The sequence below is a fragment of the Leptinotarsa decemlineata genome, unplaced genomic scaffold (assembly GCF_025532065.1).
Source record: "Leptinotarsa decemlineata unplaced genomic scaffold, Ldec_3_MD MMD2_tig00001064_RagTag_RagTag, whole genome shotgun sequence".
In the NCBI taxonomy this organism is placed as follows: domain Eukaryota; kingdom Metazoa; phylum Arthropoda; class Insecta; order Coleoptera; family Chrysomelidae; genus Leptinotarsa; species Leptinotarsa decemlineata.
Genome location: NW_027412558.1, coordinates 5,488,889 through 5,509,879, shown reverse-complemented (window position 1 = coordinate 5,509,879; position 20,991 = coordinate 5,488,889). Strand labels below are relative to the sequence as shown.

Genomic DNA, 20,991 nt, shown 5'->3' with positions numbered 1-20,991 from the left:
TCAATGCTCTTCGCCTTTTTTTGATAATTCCTATTTCATCATTCTGCTTTCATCAAAATGATATTAACAAATATAAATATGCTAACTTTGCCATTTCTCAGGTATCTGAGGGAATAGCAGTCTAACTTTCGAACATATGCGAATTCAGTATGACATCGAAGCATACTGGAACTTCAGTCTCCCCATTTTCGATTATTGTCAAGCTCAAATGTGAGATTATGGTTAACCAGTAGACATATGTTGTCAGTGGGTAATAACTTATTCGTAGTTGTATCTATTGTTAGGTTATTCCCCGTGGGTTGACCAGTAATTGATCACCCTGAATAATAATCCACCTTGACTTTATTTCACTTCAATTACAATGAATACTTCAACTAAAACTTCAACTATTATTCTAATGTCTATTGCCTTACTAGATCGCTTCGCGTACCGCACTGTAACTTCCACTTGACTGTCTCGATATGCTCGTGGCTAGCGTTCATATATCGTAATCGATATATGAGCTATTATGTCTCTTGGACCACAATGGGTATAAAGCACTGGGCTATGCAGACGACTTAGTCATCTTAGTCCAGGGTAAATACAATAATGTAGTGAAGGGATGCATGCAGCAGGACCTGAACATTATAACAGGATGTACCGAAGAAGAAGGGCCTAATATAAACCCATCCTAATCGACTATAGTAACATTCACCAAAAGGACAAAAACGGAGGGTCTCGGATCTCTAAAACTTCGAGGTGAAGAAACACAAGTGTCGTGGGAGGTTAAATATCTGGGAGAAATCCTAGATTCCAAACTGCCTTGGAACCAACACTTGGACAGAATAAAGAGGAAAGCGGAGGTAGCACTGATGCTCGCCACAGGTACCTATGGAAAATCATGGGAGCTAAAACGAGACATGGTATATTGGCTATAAACGATGGTGGTTAAACCCATGATAACATATGCATCTCTGGTCTGGTGGCCAAAGATGAAGCAGGCGACCGCCATCAACAAACTAGGCAAGGTGCAAAAACTTGCATGTTTGGGAATGACGGGAGAAATGAGAACTACCTCAACAGCAGCATTGGAGACACTCTTGAATCTGCCTCCTTTACACTTTGAGATAATGGGGTAGGCCAGGATGGGCCAATTCAAACTGGAAAACTCACCGAAATACAAAAGACGAACCGAACAGAAATTTCGGAACAAGTGGAGGAGATCATATTGAATATGTGCACGGACCACATGACACCGAAGTACACCTTTAACACAAACTTCACGGCCAAAATCATAAGCCGTAAAGAGTGGAAGACTATTAGTCGTCCCAAAAACATGTTTGGAAGAAACACCTGGTATACAGATGGATCGAAGACCAAACATGGAACGGGAACTGGAATATACCGAGCGGATAGAAATTTAAACTACAGCTATCCGCTAGGACTGTACACGTCCGTCTTTCAGGCGGAAGTGTATGCTATCTTGCAGTGTGCAAGGCTTATTAAATTGACATCTCAAAGAAATGAGCGGATCAATATTTTTACAGACAGCAAGAGCGCACTAGGGGCTCTGACAAAGGAACAAATTAACTTTGTACTGGGTGCCAGGGCATTCAGGAATCACAGGTGATGATGAAGCTAATGAATGCGCTAGACGCGGATCATCAACTTCATATATAGGTCCTCATCCAGCTCTGGGGGTACCAAAATGATTGGTACGAAACCAGATTAGGACATGGAACAATAGGAAGTACACAGAGTACTGCACAAAATTACCTGGCAACAAACACAGTAAAACCTTCATTAGGAAACCGTCCGAGAAAAGAACCGAAGAACTACTTCAATATAGCAGGGATCGGCTCAAAATAATTACAGGGTTACTAACCGGTCATTGTCCGCTTAGAGGACACCTGAATAAAATGTGCAACGGAGACCTCAGCTGCAGATTATGCAACGAAGGGATAGAAACAGCTCTAAACATCTTATACGAATGTAAGGCACTGAATCACAGGAGGCAGGCAATATATGGACGTACGAAATTACGTCCAGAAGAATATGACAAACATCCAACACGGAACCTCTAAAAACTAGTACAGGGAACGAAACTGACGGAATGGGTGTCATGAGAAGATGGGAAAATAAACACAATAAACCCAAGAGGCTGCAGTGTTTTCTTGAGACTTGGACTAAATTGACAAGTCAGACAGCTTCCAAGGTACCAAAAAAAAATGTATCAAGTCTGATGAATCTATAAGTTAACACTATATTAAACCTTTCACATAAAAATATCGTTAATGTTAATTATATCTCGCCGCCTATGCCATACAAAGAAACTGCCGAAGTTCGGTAACTTTTTATGTCATTAGAATTAATGTTGTACACATACATTTATACATTTTGCGCTTGGTGCACCACTGAGTTCTTTCAGCGATATCTGAAACTAGAACAGAGTCGATGTCACAACCCAATCCCAGTTCAATCCCGCTACACAAAACCCCGACCAACGAACCGCAAAGTCCATTTTTATTCCATTCACACTCGACTGGCGAATATTCCACATTCAGTCCAGTTGGCTACCGGGGTCACTTGTTGACGTTGAGTCGTTTGTTACAGACTGGATATGGCACACGGACCTGGACTTCATCATAATGCATCGAGATCGTTTGGTCGTGTTGAGTTTCATGACGGCGAATGGATCCAATATATCTCCGACGTCGGTTATGCAGAACAGAGTGACAGCTACAACAATGGCTACGATGAGAGCGAGTGCCATGCCATTTGTCAGCGGTCAGGAAGCAACCCACACTGTCATGAAAACGCTCAAGGATTTCATCGGACATGAGAATCACACGATGTTTGAAAACAAAGATATTGGTAAGTTTGCAATCAATCTGTATTAACCAAATTATTAGATAGTCTGGTAACAAAAAGATATCATGGGATTGTAGACATATAATCATAAATCAGCAACATGGATTCAGTCGTGGTAGATCTACCAATAGAAATCTGCTCAATTATCGACACTCTATTATAAATGCCTTCAAAAATAGACACCATGTTTATTCTAGTTACACAGATTTTTCGAAGGCATTCTATCGAGTAAATCACAATTTGTTGCTTTCTTATTAGTCAGTTTGAAGTTCATTTGCTTTAGATTTGTTGCTTTATTCTAACACCAAACCGTTATTTTTAACACCTCGACCCGTGTTTTAATCACCGAGTGATTATCTTGTGAGATGTTAAAGAGGTGTTAAAGGTGTTAAAGAAAAGATTAAACTTTAATCTTCCTCTTTAACACCTCGAAACGTGTTTTAATCACCAAGTGATTATCTTCAAGAGAAAGAATAAACTTCAATATTCCTCTTCAACACCTCGACACGTGTTTTAATCAGCAAGTGATTATCTTGTGAGATGTTAAAGAGGTGTTGAAGGAGTTAAAGAGAAAGATTAAACTTCAATCTTCTTCTTTACCACCTCGAAACGTGTTTTAATCACCAAGTGATTATCTTCAAGAGAAAGAATAAACTTCAATCTTCCTCTTCAACATTTCGACACGTGTTTTAATCACCAAGTGATTATCTTCAAATGGAAGAATGAACTTCAATCTTTCTCTTTAACACCTAGACACGTGTTTTAATCACCAAGTGATAATCTTCAAGGGGAAGAATAAACTTCAATCTTCCTCTCCAACACCTCGACACGTGTTTTAATCACCAAGTGATTATCTTCAAGAGGAAGAATAAACTTCAATCTTCCTCTCCAACACCTCGACACGTGTTTGAATCACCAAGTGATTATCTTCAAGATGAAGATTAAACTTTGATCACTTGGTGATTGAAACACGTATTGAGGTGTCAAAAATTGTGGTTTGATTTTGGGATGAAACTCCAGTAATATTCGTTACTACATCAAAGGTTCCAAACGGTGCATGACAAGTGAACTAAACGCTTTGGGTAGTCAGGAAAACATTCAGAAATGGATTGAAAATTATCTCACCTGAAGAGTCCAATATGTAAAATATGGTAACTCTTCCCTAATTCCAGTTCCATCTGGTGTACCGCAGGGATCTCATTTTGGAATATTACTTTTCAACATAGTTGTAAATGATTAGAATGGTGTTATTTATAGGGAATAACTTCTGTTTGCTGATGATCTGAAGATGTTTAAAGTTATTCACGACTCATCTGATACTGAATTATTACAGTATGATTTATCTAATTCTGTACGCTGGTGTGATATAAACTGATTGCAATTGAATAAAGACAACTGTCATAAATTTATTTTTTTCCGAAACAAAAAATACAATCAAAGATTTGAGAAACACTCTTGATCCAAAATCTCTGTCTCTTCCTTAAACACCATATATTGCCCGATTGGTAGATTAATAAATCGAATACAACTCCACAATATAGTGCTCTTCATATAATGTGGATATTGATATGCTAGAAAGTGTTCAAAACAAGTTTTTAAGGTACTCTGCGTATAAACTAGGATATCATATTGGTAAATATAACTATAAAACTATATTTGAGATCCTTAACTTGAATATTCTGACTCATAGAAACTTAGAATCAGATCTTACACTAATTCATAAAATAAAGTCAATGGTAGGTAGCATTAATTCACTGGAATTTGTTAAACTTTGAATGGTAATCCAGAGAGAACAAGAAATACAGAAATCTTTCAGCTTACCAACTACGGCCATAATGAGTCAATAGGTAGAATTTTGAGACTTGAAAACACTTTTTAATTCTTCTTTGGAATTATTAGAGAAGCTTGTGAAAAATTAGTAATTCAGTGGTTCATTTTTACCTTTCTTTTTTTCCTCACATCTAGCTAATAGTTATAGTACATATGTATGAATTTGTTTTTTTTTTTCATAAAAATTGGCAATGCCGTAAAGAAATAAGCAATGAATAAGTTTTTAGTTCTCTAATACCCGACGTACTCGAATTGTATTTGATATGGAGATGTACATTTCAAAATGGTCTGAATCTCACGGTATTTTATAAAGAAAAGATATAAAAATTGTAAAATTCTTGTCTGAGGTAAGTTTTCGGTATTCGTAAATATGAAGGAATCTTCTTTTTTTCATCATATGCTTCGTTATGAGACTGAGTGGAACAACAGCTCAATATCATATATATATATATATATATATATATATATATATATATATATATATATATATATATATATATATATATATGTATATATATCAGAAATAACAATCATATTGTTATTTCTGATCCGGACTATCGTGAGCCGTTTTCTGAATACGTAATCGAAAAAAATTGAAATCAATTATTTTTATTATTCACTTTGGCATTTTCATTATACTTGTCACTTCTAATGAGCAAGTCCTCCAGAACTGAAATGAAAAGAAAGTCAAATATGCTCGAGAGATAATATACTTCGGTGAACATATTATTACACATGGCATACACTTCCATTCATTCAAAAATCTTCAGAAATGAGGTAAAATACTTTTTCGGACCTACTCCATTGATGGACTGCCCAAGAATCGTAGATAAACTCTGCAATAATATTTACCTTCGGTCTACAACACTACGATCTGCATGCATACAAAACAAATACAAAGAAATTGGTGCTTCCTTCTAACAAGATGGTAAACACTTTCCCGAAAGATCTACTCGTTCAAAAATGTTTACGGCTGATTGGTTCAATTTTGTGTTCGTTAATTAAATTTCAGCCAACTGATGTCAACATGTAAGAACAGCTGAACGCTGTTTTGAATGAAGCATCCTATACTTTGAAGGAGTTTTGGGGTTGTAAGAGACAACTCTCGAGTTAATTAAAACACGTCATTAATTAATGTCTCTGGCGAATCCCTAACAAGGTTCTGTTATAGTTGAAGCTACAGCTTTACTAGAAATTCAACAATCTGTGGGATATGTGAAATGCAAGGTTCTAATGGAATGATTTCAACAAAAAATCTTTTCCAATTGTTCTTCAATTTGTTCAAAGTATAGAAATGATACTCTAGAAGTTATATTTTTTCCAATAGACAACGTTTCTTTCAGGTTAAAAAAAATGTTCAAAATCTGTTTTCCCGTTAATCAGCTGTCGCCCCCATACGAACGACAACTCTCAGAAGTTGAGAAACTTGTGCTAAGAACTAACGAGATCTCACCTTTTAACGTGTGATTCCTAATCAGAATCATCCCAGTTTCAAACAGATAAATTCTCTCGAAAAAAATATCTATTAGAGGCGGGAATCGAACTCACGGCCTTCCGATCTATTTCCTTCATCTTCATGTTACCCAAGAAATAAAATGAGTCATCAGAGAACCAATGTTGTTTTTTATAATGGATTCGCGGCTGCACCATACTTATCACCATACTGTGTGCCACAAGGCTCCAATCTAGGACCCCCGTTTTTCCTCATATTAATAAATGATCTCACCTCCGAGCTTTTGTGTGGCAACTCACTCCTTGCAGACGACTTGAAGATCTTTTCATTTATCACAAGTTCAGACAAGTGCTCTTATCTCCAGTCTCAATTAGATCTGATAGATAACTGGTGTCAAATCAATAAACTGACAATGAATGTAAAGAAGTGCAAAGTTTGCTTCTTTACACGTAATCCCAATATCATTGAGCATTTTTATACTTTCGAGGATGAAATACCCCTTCGCGAAGAAACTTACAAAGATCTAGGGGTGACGTTCGATAGCAGGTTGACATTTGTTGGCCACACCAATACTGTTGTGGCATCGGCTAGAAAAATGCTTGTCTTTGTTCTACGCAACTGTAAATCATTCACCAATATTACCGACTTATCAATACTTTATACATGTCTCGTTCGCTCCAAGTTAGAGTATGCTACTTTGATTTGGTATCCTCTCTATAATGTACATAAGGAAACCTTGGAAAATGTGCGAAGGCATTTTCTAAAGTTTCTTGCATTTAGAACTGATGGCGTGTATCCTGCTAGAGGAATTGACCACTCCTCACTATTTCAAAGTTTCGGTCTGCCTTCCTTGGACCAACGTAGAGTTTCCTCAAGTATTGTTATGTTATACAAAATTTTGCATTGTTCCATTGATGCACCCTCGTTACTAGAACAAATTAACTTCAACGTACCTCAAGCTACTACAGGTATACAGATCAGTTTCTATACGCCTTCCACCAGGTCCAACTTTGGAAAAGTGTCTTCTATAAATTTGATGTGTGATAATTATAATACCCACTGCAGTCAATCTGATATCAATTTCGATCCACTGAAGATCATATTATCCAAAATTGAACAAACCAGCATCTAGCTTACTGTCTTCATTTCATGTTATTTACAAATAATAATTAATTAATATGTCTCCTTTTTTTCTCAATTCCATCATATCTGTGAATTTATTTCTTGATTTGTCAAATCCTTAATATGTCAATCTTTTGTTATATATTTAGTTCATGTAGCTCTATTATTTATACCGCATTATTATATTATATATTGTCCTGTAAGTGGATTCATCTGTTGGGCAATACATTTTGTTTTTATTTCTTCTTCTTCTTTTCTTGTTCATAATTTGTTGGCCAAAAACAACACTAATCATGACTCAGCCACCGTATTCACCATATTTGGTAGCCTGCGACTTTTTTATGTTCCTAATATTAGAGAGATCCATGAAAGGACTGTATTTTGCGACGATTGAATAAATAACAACCGAATCGCTGAGATAGCTCAAGGACATACCAAAAAGTTCATATTAGAACTGTTTAGAGGGTTGGAAAAACACTGGAACAAGTATATTATATCTGGATTGGTTTACTTTGAAAGAGACGAAAAAAAAATGATGATTAAATAAATATTTTTCGAGAAAAATGAAAAATTACCATATTTTTTCAACAGACAGCGTACATGCATTTAATCTCATTTTCTGTACTTTTCACCGAGCAATCCAAAAGCGATTTGGCTTTCGTTAGGGGATATTTCATCGCTGAAAAGATCCATCCGAACTCAAATCCGCTTCAAGAATGTGTTTCTATTATCTGTGGCATCGATCCGGCTAAAGCGGCTCTCTTGCTTGCCTGACAAATCCCTTGGTTTTGCGGTTGAAAAAAATTACGGAAAAACACCCGAAGTCGAGCAAGACGAGCAGCCTTCCTCCTGCCTGAAATTCCGACTTCGTTTTTACGAAACTTGGATTTAATGACAGTTATTAAGCCGACTAACAGGTGAAGGGCTTCATTAGGACTTTAAAAATCCGGCTGACAATAGAATTTAATAAAGAGCGGATTGTGCAGTGACTGAATTGCCTTATTACTGAGAACAAAAAGATTTTTTTTACTGAAATCTCTTCACGGATTTAGTTCGTTAGTGGATTCACTCCACAACTTCAATTAAAACTAGAATGTAACGACGCAAAATAAAGGAGTTTGTCTCTTGAAATGAGTGGTGATGAACAAACATGGTGTTTCGAAATAATTTTATAATTTTCATTACGCTTTTATGACACTGAAAATGAAAATCTTTGAAAAATAATAGAGAGAATCTTTCATTAGATACATTAAACATCCCTGCCTTCTCTAAAATTGATATTGTTACTTCTTCAAAAAAATTAAGAAATAAACTCACCGCAGACGTTGACAATGCTCCTAGTCTTGTGATAAAGGACTATATCGACGTTCTCTCTATACCTCTAATAGGCATATTCAACTTAATTTTATCAACTTGTGCCTTACCTGAGCAGTGGAAAACGGTTCGAATTTGTCCGATATTAAAAAAAGGCGATACCACATTCTTCAGGGCAATTTCAATTTCATGTAACTTTTCTAAACTCTTCTAAACTACTCCTACTCAGCATGGTTTCGTACAACAAAGATCATGTATGACAATTCTTGCATATTAAAATCAATATCTCTCTACCTACATGGACAAGCGAAACCAAGTTGATGTTGTTTATTTAGACTTTCAAAAAGACTTCGATCAAATAGACCATTATGTTCTTCTCAGCAAATGACAAAATTGGGACTCTCTAACCAACTGCTTACTCTAATTGAGTCATATTTAGTTAACAGAAAACAATTCGTCGAATATGAATCTTTCAAATCGGCTCAGAACGTAGTTATATCTGAGGTACCACAAGGTTCTAATCTTGGATTCCTTTCATTTTTATTTTTTATTAATGACTTGTTGTGGAATTGGCCGCGGTGGTAGTGTGCCCGACTCACGATCGGAAGATCGTGGGTTCGATTCCCGCCTCGACCAAATATTTTTCTCGAGATAATTTATCTGGTTGAAGCTGGAATGATTCTTCAACCGTGTTAGGAATCACACGTTAAAAGGTAAGATCTCGTTAGTCCTTAGCTCGTTTCACAACTTCTGAGAGTTGTCGTTCGTATGGGGGCGACAGCTGATTAACGGAAAAACAGATTTTAAACAGATTTTAAACTTGGCAACCTCTTTGAATATTCCTAGCCTACTATTTGCAGACGACCTGAAACTATATTATAAAATCGACGACATTACTGACTGCCAATGTGTACAATGAATCAGATGTAATCAAACTTTGGTGTAATTGTAATCGTCTACAACTGAACGTACCCAAATGTAAAATAATATCATTAACGACAAAAGAGCGAACTTTATTGTACGATTAGTCAATCAGCAATACTACAATCAACCGAGTACACGAGATAAAAGATCGTATAACATATATGCCGTATAACATACGACAGTAAACTAACATGTACAACACATATGAGGAATATGACTGCTGATGCAAAAAGGATGCTTCGATTCATTTGCAGAAATGGCAAAAACGACTACCAAAAAACATCAATTTAGAGCGTGCAAAGAAAGTTTCTAAAATACTTATGTCTAAAAGTTGATGGCTAATACCCCACGAGAAGCATTGATCATAGCATTTTGTTGACACGATTAGATATGACATCTTTGGAAAATAGGAGAGTCATCCTTGGTATAAAATTCCTGCATAAATTACTAAACCACAATATTGACAGTAGGTACGGTTTTTTTACCCGAGATCAATTTCTTAGTACCAAGAAGTGAAGGTCGACACAATCTGAAATTCTATTGCGAAGCATCACGCACAAATGTTATGCTACGATCACCATTGAATTTTATGTGCAGTAGCTTCAATAAAATCTGTGAGCATTGCCATACTCATTCCGACTCTCTGAACGCCTTGGTATCATGTATCCACAATCACTTAATAATACTATAAATAACATTTGTGACAGTACATTGCATGATTTGTAACTTTTTGTGTTATATACTCAATTTTTCATTCCTCTTTTGGAATTCTACGTATACTAATATTTTATATATGCTTTGTTTTAGCATTTACTTTTATACACTTCTATATTTCATTATTTTTAATATTTATTTCATATATACTTTGTAATAATAGTATTTCCTGTAACTGGGTACTCCTGTTGGAAATAAATCGCTTTTTTGTATTATATAGCCAGCAATATGTTTTGAGGCATTTCTATTGAGAAACACTTCACAGGTTACTCTTTGAAAAAAAAAATGTGGACCACTCAAATATTTTCAATTTTTTTGGGTAGGTATATAACCTTGTTTTTTCTGATTGTGGAAAGAAATATATCCAACAAAACAATAAGAACTTCACAGGAGTCCTACGAAATGAATAATGTGATTTTCCTTCCGAAGACCGAGGACAGTTTTTAATGATCGGTTGCTCTATCAACAATGAATTAATTATTCAAAGTACAATATGGCCGACCAAATTCACACACAAAATCCCCGAAAACTTAGTGTTCACAAATTTGGGCAACCATTCTGTTTCGTAGCAAAACTAAATGGTGGAGGATACTTCCATTCGTTCAATAATCAAGTTATGTCAAGCATTAACAATGTCATACCTTCAAATCCTCTATCGCCAAATAGGGTAGAACAAGATGGGTCTTCTCCCCATTGCGTAGTACCACTGCGACAGTTCCTTGATGACAACTTTTCGGGTTGATGGATTGGAAGGAAATAATCTGTGAATAACCACCCAGATCTCCCGATATGACTCCATTGGACTTTTTTCATGGGGACGGTTTCAGTCAAAAGTCTTCGAAACGAAGCTGATAAATAAATCTTGATATTCTCCAGAATGTCAGGAAGAAACCAAAAAAGATCAGATGATATGTGTTATGACTTTTTGTTCCTTTGGCCACAGGTGATGCACACAATTCTGTGTTTTTCCCCCGTCTTTCATTTTTTGGTATAAGTACTAGTCACGATATCGATGATGAAGTAGGTAGATGAAGTACAAGGTACTACATCAGTGTACTTCATCTCCTGAAGATGCCAACTTGGTAAATGTCGATAAAAGTGTTGTAGTTCTGATGTTTGGGAAGAGTACTTGTTTTGAATTGGATCTACACCAAAGGGTGCAGTTCAATCTTTCATCAATTTAGTATGTGTTTTTTTTTCGGTAATCTGTGCCCTGAACCACCAGTTGGTTTTTGAACCAAAAAGGTGAGATGTATTTTTTTATTTCAGTTATCAACTGAATGGGAGCTTGTGAGTAAAGCAAGTTGTAGACAACTCTAGTTCTTGTTATCTCTGGATTCAGATGATGAAGATGTCATTTATATATCATTTTAATGATGTCGGCTTGTGGGAAATGTCGTTAAATGATTCTTTGTCGATGGAGAAGAATCTATTGGAGCTATTTTTGGATATTTGTGGATCTTGTTGTTGAACGTAAATCAAGTATTCTTCAGGCAGTAGCCTGTTAGATCTGTTGTAGTTGTAGCGAAAAGTTTTGTTTTCCTCTAGCGGTGGTCATGGCTATGGTCTATAGGGAAGAGTGATTTTTATATAAGGGCTAGCAAGAATATCAATTTTGTGTTCGGAGTTTCTTATACATATACAATTTTACCCAAAAATCTTGGTTAAATGTGTGCTTTTCAATATTCTGGAAAATGAAGTTAACGACACTCACTATCAGTGTATAAAAATAACTTGAGAATTATCATCTGCTAATGCCATTTGAAATAACCACAAAATATCGTCATTCAAAGAACTATGAACTTATTAAAATTATTCTTCTCTTCTCAACATACCTAGTAACGTATCGTATAGAATTGCAGAAAATACAATAGATTTGTTAAATGCCGAAATTGGAATTGTATTCTGAATGAGTTTATTCACATCATCATTAAGTGATTGTGTAATGTACTAAACTAATCGAAGGTTTTTATTTCAGAATCTGGATTCGGCAGCCCAATCAGTATTGAATACATGAATTTAGCATTGGCACTCATTATCTACTCCGTTAGATATCCGGCTCTTTTTTGGTCTACAAACAAGTGCTTGGGGCTAATATTCTCTTTTCAATTATTGATCAACGGGTTGCATACTCTCTTGTCCTTCGCAGGAATGTCAATTCTTTATAAGGTGAGTTGTGAAAACATTTAATTCCTCCACCTAAGGTTGATTTTGAGTATTTTTTTAAGTTTTGTATTCTCAATTGCCTCAATTAGTTGATGACGTATAATGAGCTATTTCTAGAAAACTAATTATATCAGGAGGTACATATGAACTTTTACTCCATCCTGTTCAGTGAAGCAACTCACTCCTTATTCATTTATGTTGTAAAGTAACTTCTATTTAATTTCACATGTACCTACTTATAATTCAATAAAAATATCTTGGTTACATAAAATTAAAAGTTACCTACCGGATAATGTAAGAAATAATGGTAGTACTCATTAGTTCCTCCCCCCTCCCGTGGCTGCCATCTGGGCGGTCGAAACTGTACTCTCCCAACTTCCAGGAAGTAGCAAGAACCGTCAGGCGTTCGAATTTTTGAAATTATTCGGTAGAATATTTCACAAGCCACTATTTTATCCGTACTTCTGATAGAGAGTGGTCTTAGACTCTGATTTCAGCTTTGTGTCCCCTTTGAATGAGGAAATAACAACGGAACTCACTCGACAGTTGTTAAAAATAAAAAACGGCAATTGATTCTCCAATCGTGAAAAATAATCCAAAACTCGTATTTCTCACACTCAATACATAAACACACTGTGCTCCTGCCTGAAATCTTTTACTACTGATTCGAATTTTATAATGTTGCGAATGGTCTAGGCCCCCGTTCACGAATTAAAATAATTACAATCATTATTGGACCTCTTTGTCCCACTTATGAGAATATTACACCTAATTTGGTAGCTAATACGGTGCTTGATACGGAGCGATATTTAAATTTGACAAGGCATCGAGAAACGAACATAGTTGAATATTGGCTTCTTCATATAGCTTATAGCTTCTGGTTTATCATTTCTGCATCTTCCATGTCTTCCATGCTATCGCTCCGTATTCACATAGCACGTGTAGTGCAGTTTCTTCTTTCTCCTAACAGCTAAATTGCTAAATTGATAGAGGTCTAATTGATAGAGGTCTGTAGTGCTTGTCTTTGCCAGCCCACAAGAGGGTTCTGGACCTATAATGGCCTTGGATGCACCTCGACGGGCTGAAGCATCGGCCTCCCTATTGCCCTTGTCCCCTTCGTGTCCAGATAATTAGGTAACCCTATTGTCTGAACCTAGCCCATTGAGCGCGCTAAGTCAGCTCTCTACAACTCACGAAAAGACTTGGTAGAAGCTGAGGGAGTCAATTCCCACCTAGCTGTTGGAGAAAGTGGCAATTATTTTTGTTTCCGAGCAGCTGCCTGAGCAATTCTCCTACGCAGTGTTCAACATCGGCAACTTCTGCCTGAAGTACTGTTGCGTTCTGTCCGAGGCTAAGTGCGATTCTCGTCTTCGCTTTGCCTACACATATGCCGGCTCCTACTTCTTAGGTTTTTGAGCCTTCCGTACACCAAGTTTTCTCTGCTCCAACCAGCGGGTCGTTTTTCCTGCCCTCCTTGCTTGGTGCATCCACGCCAGCCCACAGAAAGGTACTGGACCTATCATTGCCTTGAATGCACCTTGAGGGGCTATAGCATTCCCATTGGACTTGTGATTTTCGTGCCAGGGTATCCAGGTTAGGGTAACCCTATTGTTTGAACCTAGCTCATTGAGTGCTAGGTTCAGTCGTTCAGCTCCTACCAAGACTTTAGTAGGAGCTTATCGCGTCAATTGCCGCCTGGCTGTTGGAGAAAATAGCAATGGTTTTGTTTCCGAGCTTCTGTCTGATCAATTCTCCTACGCAGTGTTGAACAGCGGCAACTTCTGCCTTAAACGCTGTTGTGTTCTGTTCGAGACTGAGTATGATTCACATTTTCGCTCTGCCTCCACATATGCCGGCTCCTACTTCTTCTTGAGTTTTTGAACCGTCCGTAACCAAGTTTCCTTCCCTTCAACTAGAAAGTCATTTTTCCTGTCCTCTCTGCTTGGTGCACCCACGCTAGCCCATAGAAAGGTTCTGGACCTATCATGGCCTTGGATGCACCTTGACGGGCTGAAGCATCCCCATTGCGCTTGTGCCCTTCGTGTCCGGGTATCCAGGTTAGGGTAACCCTATTGATTGGACCTAGCCCATTGGGTACACTAAGACAGCTCTCTACAAGTCGCGAAAAGACTTGGTAGGAGCTGATCGCATCAATTGTCGTCTGACTGTTGGAGAAAATGTCAATGGTTTTGTTTCCAAGCTTCTGCTTGAGCAATTCTCCTACGCAGTGTTCGACAGCGGCAATTTCTGCCTGAAACACTGTTGCGTTCTGTCCGAGACAGCGTGCGATTCTCGTCTTCGCTCTGCTTCCACATATGCCGGCTCCTACTTCTTCTTAAGGTTTTGAGCCGTCCACATACCAAGTTTCCTTCGCTCCAACCTGTGGGTGGTTTTTCCACTCCTCTCTGCTTGGTGTGAAACAGTAAGGAAAGCACTAAAATTGAATAAGTTATACTCGTATGAAATGAAAATTAGGCATCACTCAATCCTCCGTTACATTTGAGATTTTAGGGGTTTTGTCTTCCCCTGATGTGATGATGTAATTCAAATGAAACTAGGCTCAAAAATAATTTCGACGCGTTTTTGCCTATTTTTGATTTTATATAGGGACCAAAATATGTGTTTGAATGGGAAATGAAGACCTTTTCAAATGCATCAAATTTTTAAAAAAGGTAAGTTTCGTATTTTCAACAAACTAAATGACCTATTTCCTCAATCGCCCGCCTCGTACACTATAATCACAATCTCATTCGAACAATCCCCTTTCGTCAAGTTAATTCGATGAAAGCGATGTTTATTCACGAAATATTTGTTTTAGGTACACGTGGTAGGGGTGTGGAAAGCCTTACCTCTGCTCAAACACAATTCGAGGGTCTACAACTTCGGCAGCCCGACTCCTTTTCTGCTCAACTCCGAAGTTACGTTCGCCATGTACGTTCTGTCGACTTTATTGGTCCTGGCCTCGAGCATCGTGATGTATTTCTATGGGCACACCAGGTAATTCATTTTTTATGTATACACGTCGACCGCAGAACCAATATTTGGATAAACACGGTCCTTCATTTCGTTATTATTTGATAGCCCATACGATAAAAAATAACTAGTTAACAATTTAAAATAGTATGAATTAGCCAAATATTCACTATTGTCATAAAAGTAGGATTCCACTGAATATTTTTCAATCTTGTTTTGAATTCATTGATATTTTTTTCGTTTTTGATATCACTGGAGAGATGACTGAAAAATCGTATTCCATTATACTTAGGACTGCTTTCGTAAAGTAAAGTATGGTGCTTTTTACTTCTAAATGAGTCACCATGCCTCGTAGCATAGTCATGAGAGTCAGAATTTTTTGAGAAGCTCTTGATGTTAAGTTTCAGATATGTTACAGTTTTATAAATGCACCAGAACCAAAAGGTGTTTTTGATCATCTGTGAACCAACAACTATCTGCTCTTAATATTTCCTTCTCCCGGAGGATCCAGTCCTCTCTACTCCGGAACAGTACTTTATAACGCAGTTCGTAGTTGACAGTTGGAGGCTTAAAGTCAGAAGTCATTTCCAGTGTCAACCAACAGTCTGTTGCACTTTGCATTAAATTGATTCGTGCAATTCACAAGTCTATATGCAGTCCATCTAGCCTCTCTCGCCAGACAAGCCTGTCTCTGTGAGCCAGAGAGCTTCGACAGGGCCGTTTTCTTTCAAGCCCTCGGTCTGTAGGCAATTGCACTATAAGTGATCATTGGTCTGATAATCATCACATAAATCCAATGGATCTGTTTGGAACCTTAACTCCAAGATTTATCACAAATTCTTCGACATGTCCATAGAGAGAGTCTGGCTTAGTGATAAACTTTTTCAAAGTGATCGTTCCAGGCGAGTTTTTTATCAAGGACAATGCCAAGATATTTCACCTCCGTTCCAAATAGAATGACCTCACCATTGAGAGAAAGTGGCGTTAGATTTTCTCCTCCTGGTGAAGGGGATTATTACAGTTTTGATGGGGATGATAGACATCTGCTTCCTCAGGCACCTGTGAACAACGTCCATCGTGCTTTGGAGGATATTACAAGCTATCCTTTCTGACGTGGACCTTGCCAAAATGACAAATCCATCTGCATAAGCTTGCAAGGCTTGCATGCCTTCTGTCGAGGGCATCAAGCAGACTATCTATCAAGAGCGACCACTGAAGTGGAGATAGTACCCCACCTTGAGGGCAGCCCCTGGTTACCCTAAACCTAATGGCCTTGCCTTGAAGAGTCGTAGTTGCAGTTTTGCTTACCATAATGACATAGATCCAGCCAGTTATGGTCGAATCTATACCTTTTCTAGCCAAAGACGACCCTGTAGATTTAGGCATTGCATTGTCAAATGCTCCTTCAATATCGAGAAATACAGCAACCGCAATCTTCTTTTTGTCAAGGGGTTAGGAGATCTTTCTTTGCCTGTTTGATAAGCATACTAGTGATTATTCATGGGGGATGCATATAATGCTACCCTCCAATATCCTCTCAAGTCCTTTCAACAAAAAGGATGTAAGGCTGATTGGTCGAACCGATTTAGGGTGTGGGTCTCTCCGGCTCACTTGCTGCCAACCAACTGGGTGGTATATATTTCTACGCCAGACTAGCTCTAAACAATTTTATGAGAATGGGTAAAATTATTTCCAGTTCGTTTTGGAAGCAGAACCAGAGCTGTAAATATACCATCCTCTCTAGGAGATTTGAAGGGCTGAAAAGACTTGATAGCCCATTCAACTGCCGGTGCTGTGATAACCGTCTTGACGACCTCCCAATCGTTCTTTTTTTGGCGTCTAGCAAAATATTAACATCCACCTTATTTTTTTATCGTTCCACTATACCCTCACTTAGAAGCTTACACTGAAATAAATGAATAATCAGTTTCCAGCAGATTTCTCAGTGAATGAAAACTTTGCAACAAAAACAAAGTATTTTCCAGACAATCTTCTATGCAAAATATTATCTAGAAACTACTCATGTTTGTCTATTAATTTCTAGGTATCACATTAAGCAGGAATATGAAGTTAAAATCAATCGTGTTTCGATAAAATCTGTAATCAACAATATTTTATCAGAATTTCCTTTGGGATTCCTAATCTTCTTTTATTTAGCAACCACTCGTACTAATTCTCGTACAGCATTTGTTGCTTTCCCATAATCTGATTAGCGAGCCAGTAACTCGATCCAAAGGAAATCCAGAGCTGATTTCTTTAGCGGATACAGATAACTTGGCAATTGGTTGAGTTCGAATCCTGTTTTCCTCCGAAAAAAAAAACGTCTCGTTTGTAAACCCGGAGTAATTGGTTCAAGAATGTGGATGTTACTTTAGCGTTTCATATTCAGTTGAATCTATTGTGAGAAAATACATCTACATTCATATTTGTGATAGTAAAAGTGAGAAATTTGTGTCTCAGTCGAAGATTATGTCACAAAGTTTGTGGAGATCAAATCGTGAGTTGTAGTTTATCAAATTGCTATGGATCTTCATCAAGTAACGGCCAAGTCATTCAGAAAAACAAGAAGATTATGTCGTCAATTTCATGAAAATTGATATTACGGATACATATAATGGGTATGTCGGAACATGACATTTTCAGAATTTCAATGGGGTATTAACTTTTCTCATAATATTTGAAATTCTTCAAAAGACGATCTATTTGAACCCAAAAAGGTGAAGCTTCTCGGTAGAAGCGACTGTTTCTAAGAAAAATAAAGTAATACATTCTGGGGACACAATCATTCATTCTCGAAATTTTTATAATCTGAATAAAATTCGATCAATAGAAGAAGAAGTGAAAGAAGACAAAATATTTATCCTTCAAGTTGATTTCTATATTGTTGTAAATCATGCCCGAAAGAAAATAACGCCGGCCGCCACTGGTAACCATGAACCAAACGTGACATAGCTAAGGGAACGCGAATGCATAATGTTCTCTGCTGCTCTAGAAGCAGCGAGAATAATGCCACCGATTTCGACGGAACTTCGGCGAAATTTCTGCGCCATTCAATTACGATATTTAAACGTAGTTTAGTTGAAGTGTTTGTTGTATTCAAAGTGAAATAAAGTCAATTTTGATTATTCAGTGTAGTCAACTATTGGTCAACCCACTGAGAAAAACGTAACAATATGTTCAGATTTTGAATTATATCCGATGAACTCAGTGAGGCTGAAATGAATATTTTTATGGAAGTATTGATAATAAAAGCTGTTCAATGATGAATCTCTGTTAATTTCAGCACCTCTATTCACTCTCGTTGTGCAAATATCAAATCACCTCATTTACGAATCAGTACGTTACCTGCATACACTAGTATTGAAATGGCTGAGATGCATTTCATTTGTGGATGAACGTTATTCTGACAGGTTAACCCGTACTAAAAAACGTTTTCTGAGGAGATATGGAAGATCATGCGGAAAAAAATGTCTCAGTCGTGATACTGAATATGCTAGGCTTACAGTAATTCCATTCTCCAACAGGGACGTTGAAATGCACCTACCGATTAAGGTGTCATACTTGGAGGTGAGAATCCTTGTAAGCACCTCATTCCAAAGTGTGTGTATCCGTGCAGAAAGTATGTATGACTCTAAGTCTACTAAGTGTCACTAATATTACTCCTCTCGCCATAGAAAACCTTATCATGGTAATGCAGGGCTCTGCCCTGATGGACCTTCCTTCCCTAGCTACTCATGGTACCTTGAATGGACCACGAAGTAACCAAACAATTCGAACCTGAGTCTGCAGAGGAGCTGGACTTCGACTGAACGACTCCAACTGTCCTTTCTGTAACAAATAATCAGTAGAGTCAGCTTCTCAGGTCTCCAAGTCCCCAGTTGAAACAACAAAAGAGGTAGAAGTTGACAAATTACTCCATCTGTTTTCCCTTCAAAATCGAATAAAGAGAAGTAGCTTTTCAGTTTTCCAAGCAACAGGAATGACTCATCACCTCCCCAAGAGCAGGATATCTCATGAACCTGCTTTGTATTGAATTATTGAGCAACAGAAGCAGAATATCTATCTGGTGGGGGGTCGAACCTACCTACAGCAGTAACTGTGCCATAATAAAAGGAAGCAATTTATGCAAGGAATTGAAGAAAACCCTTCGATGAGTACCAAAAAGATAGCACTGAAGTTCGATATGAGTTATTGTACTATTTGTGTGTTTTCAAATCAAACCAACAAACTATTCCCACTACACATTCAAAGATTTGTTCAACCTATTGTGTCTGATCCCAACTTTGAAATTGAATAACTGTTCACAGGTAAAGAACATTTTAACGGGATATCATTAGGATATCATCATTAGAAAATATAGTTTCAATAGTAATTTTCGGTAAATGAATGGACCTGAATCATTCATTAGTAGTTGAATCACTGAGCCAAATTTCGATCGGTCGTGGATATATCTCAACGATAGCCACCAAGGTATAAGTCTTCAATACCTTGGTTTGTTTTCTGTGCTATGGGACCGTCTCAAATCACTCCTTTATGAGATGCTGGTAGTGGATAAGTAGGATTTTCTGGAAACAGAATTATTGACACCAAGGAATTGAGAAGAAGGAAAAAGACTGCATTCATGTATTTTTGAGAAAGTGCTCTGACGAAAGTACAATTTTGATACAAGTTCAATCACAAGCCTTTCACTCGGATAGAATGCAATATCATGAGTTTTTGTGTTCTATCACTCCTTAAATATTCAAAATGTTGAGATCGATTGTATGCACCTAATTGTCTAGGTCAGGGGTCTCCAAACTTTGAAGCCTTCGGGCCATAATGATTTTTTCAGTTTATTCCAAGGGCCAATTTCTGCCCTTAACTATATTTCTAGACTAGGATAGTCGCAAAGTGCGTGACCTTAGCAAACTTACGCTTTTTTTGCATTTCATTTATTATTCTGTATTGTGACACTTAACGACATCTAGAGGCGAGTAGTGGTACTATGTACTATCTTTTTCAGCTACCCGCTAGGTGGCACTAGGCGTAATTAAATATTTGGAATTACCACGTTGGTTCGAGAAAGTTCTGGTTCTAGCTAGTGTATTCCGATCACCTCGAGATGGCAGTAATAATTGCATATAAAAAGGCTAGCGGCGCAACTGCGAGTTAGTCTGCGTAGGAAAGGCGAAGGAAGCGAAACTGTCTATTGTGAAATAAAGTAACACAACAGTCTTTGTGCGGAAAATGTTTGGATATGTCTGAAGTTCTAAAACCAGTCATATCAGTTGTTAACTCCATCAAATCCACTGGGCTGAATCACCGACAATTCCGCGAGTTTATTCAACAGATTGGAGAAAATGATTTACCATATCATACTGCCGTACGCTGACTTAGTTGCGGAAAAGTCCTTAAGCGCTTTTTTGAACTTCGAGCAGAGATCGAAATTTTTTCAAATGAGAAGCAGCGCCCTTTTGCCGATTTGGAAAATAGTGAATGAATGTGGAAGTTAGCCTTCTATGTCGATTTGACAAATCATATGAACCAACTGAATTTGAGATTGCAAGGAGAAAATCAGCTTCTCCCTGATTTATACACCAATATCAAATCCTTCAGGCAGAAAATAATACTATTTCAATCGCAATTACGTAAAAAATGTTTCACAT

At 37.5% G+C, this 20,991-nt stretch overlaps 1 protein-coding gene across 3 annotated transcripts in view; it reads left to right on the top strand.

Moving 5' to 3' along the window:
• tinc (transmembrane protein tincar) overlaps positions 1–20,991 on the top strand; it is a 252,546-nt gene that overhangs the window by 163,511 nt on the left and 68,044 nt on the right. For all 3 annotated transcript variants that reach the window (XM_074175557.1, XM_023162041.2, XM_023162040.2), the window contains exons 5-7: positions 2,593–2,853; positions 12,186–12,376; positions 15,192–15,370. In XM_074175557.1, the coding sequence (XP_074031658.1) occupies positions 2,593–2,853; positions 12,186–12,376; positions 15,192–15,370 (631 nt within the window). The remainder of the gene's footprint in view (positions 1–2,592; positions 2,854–12,185; positions 12,377–15,191; positions 15,371–20,991) is intronic.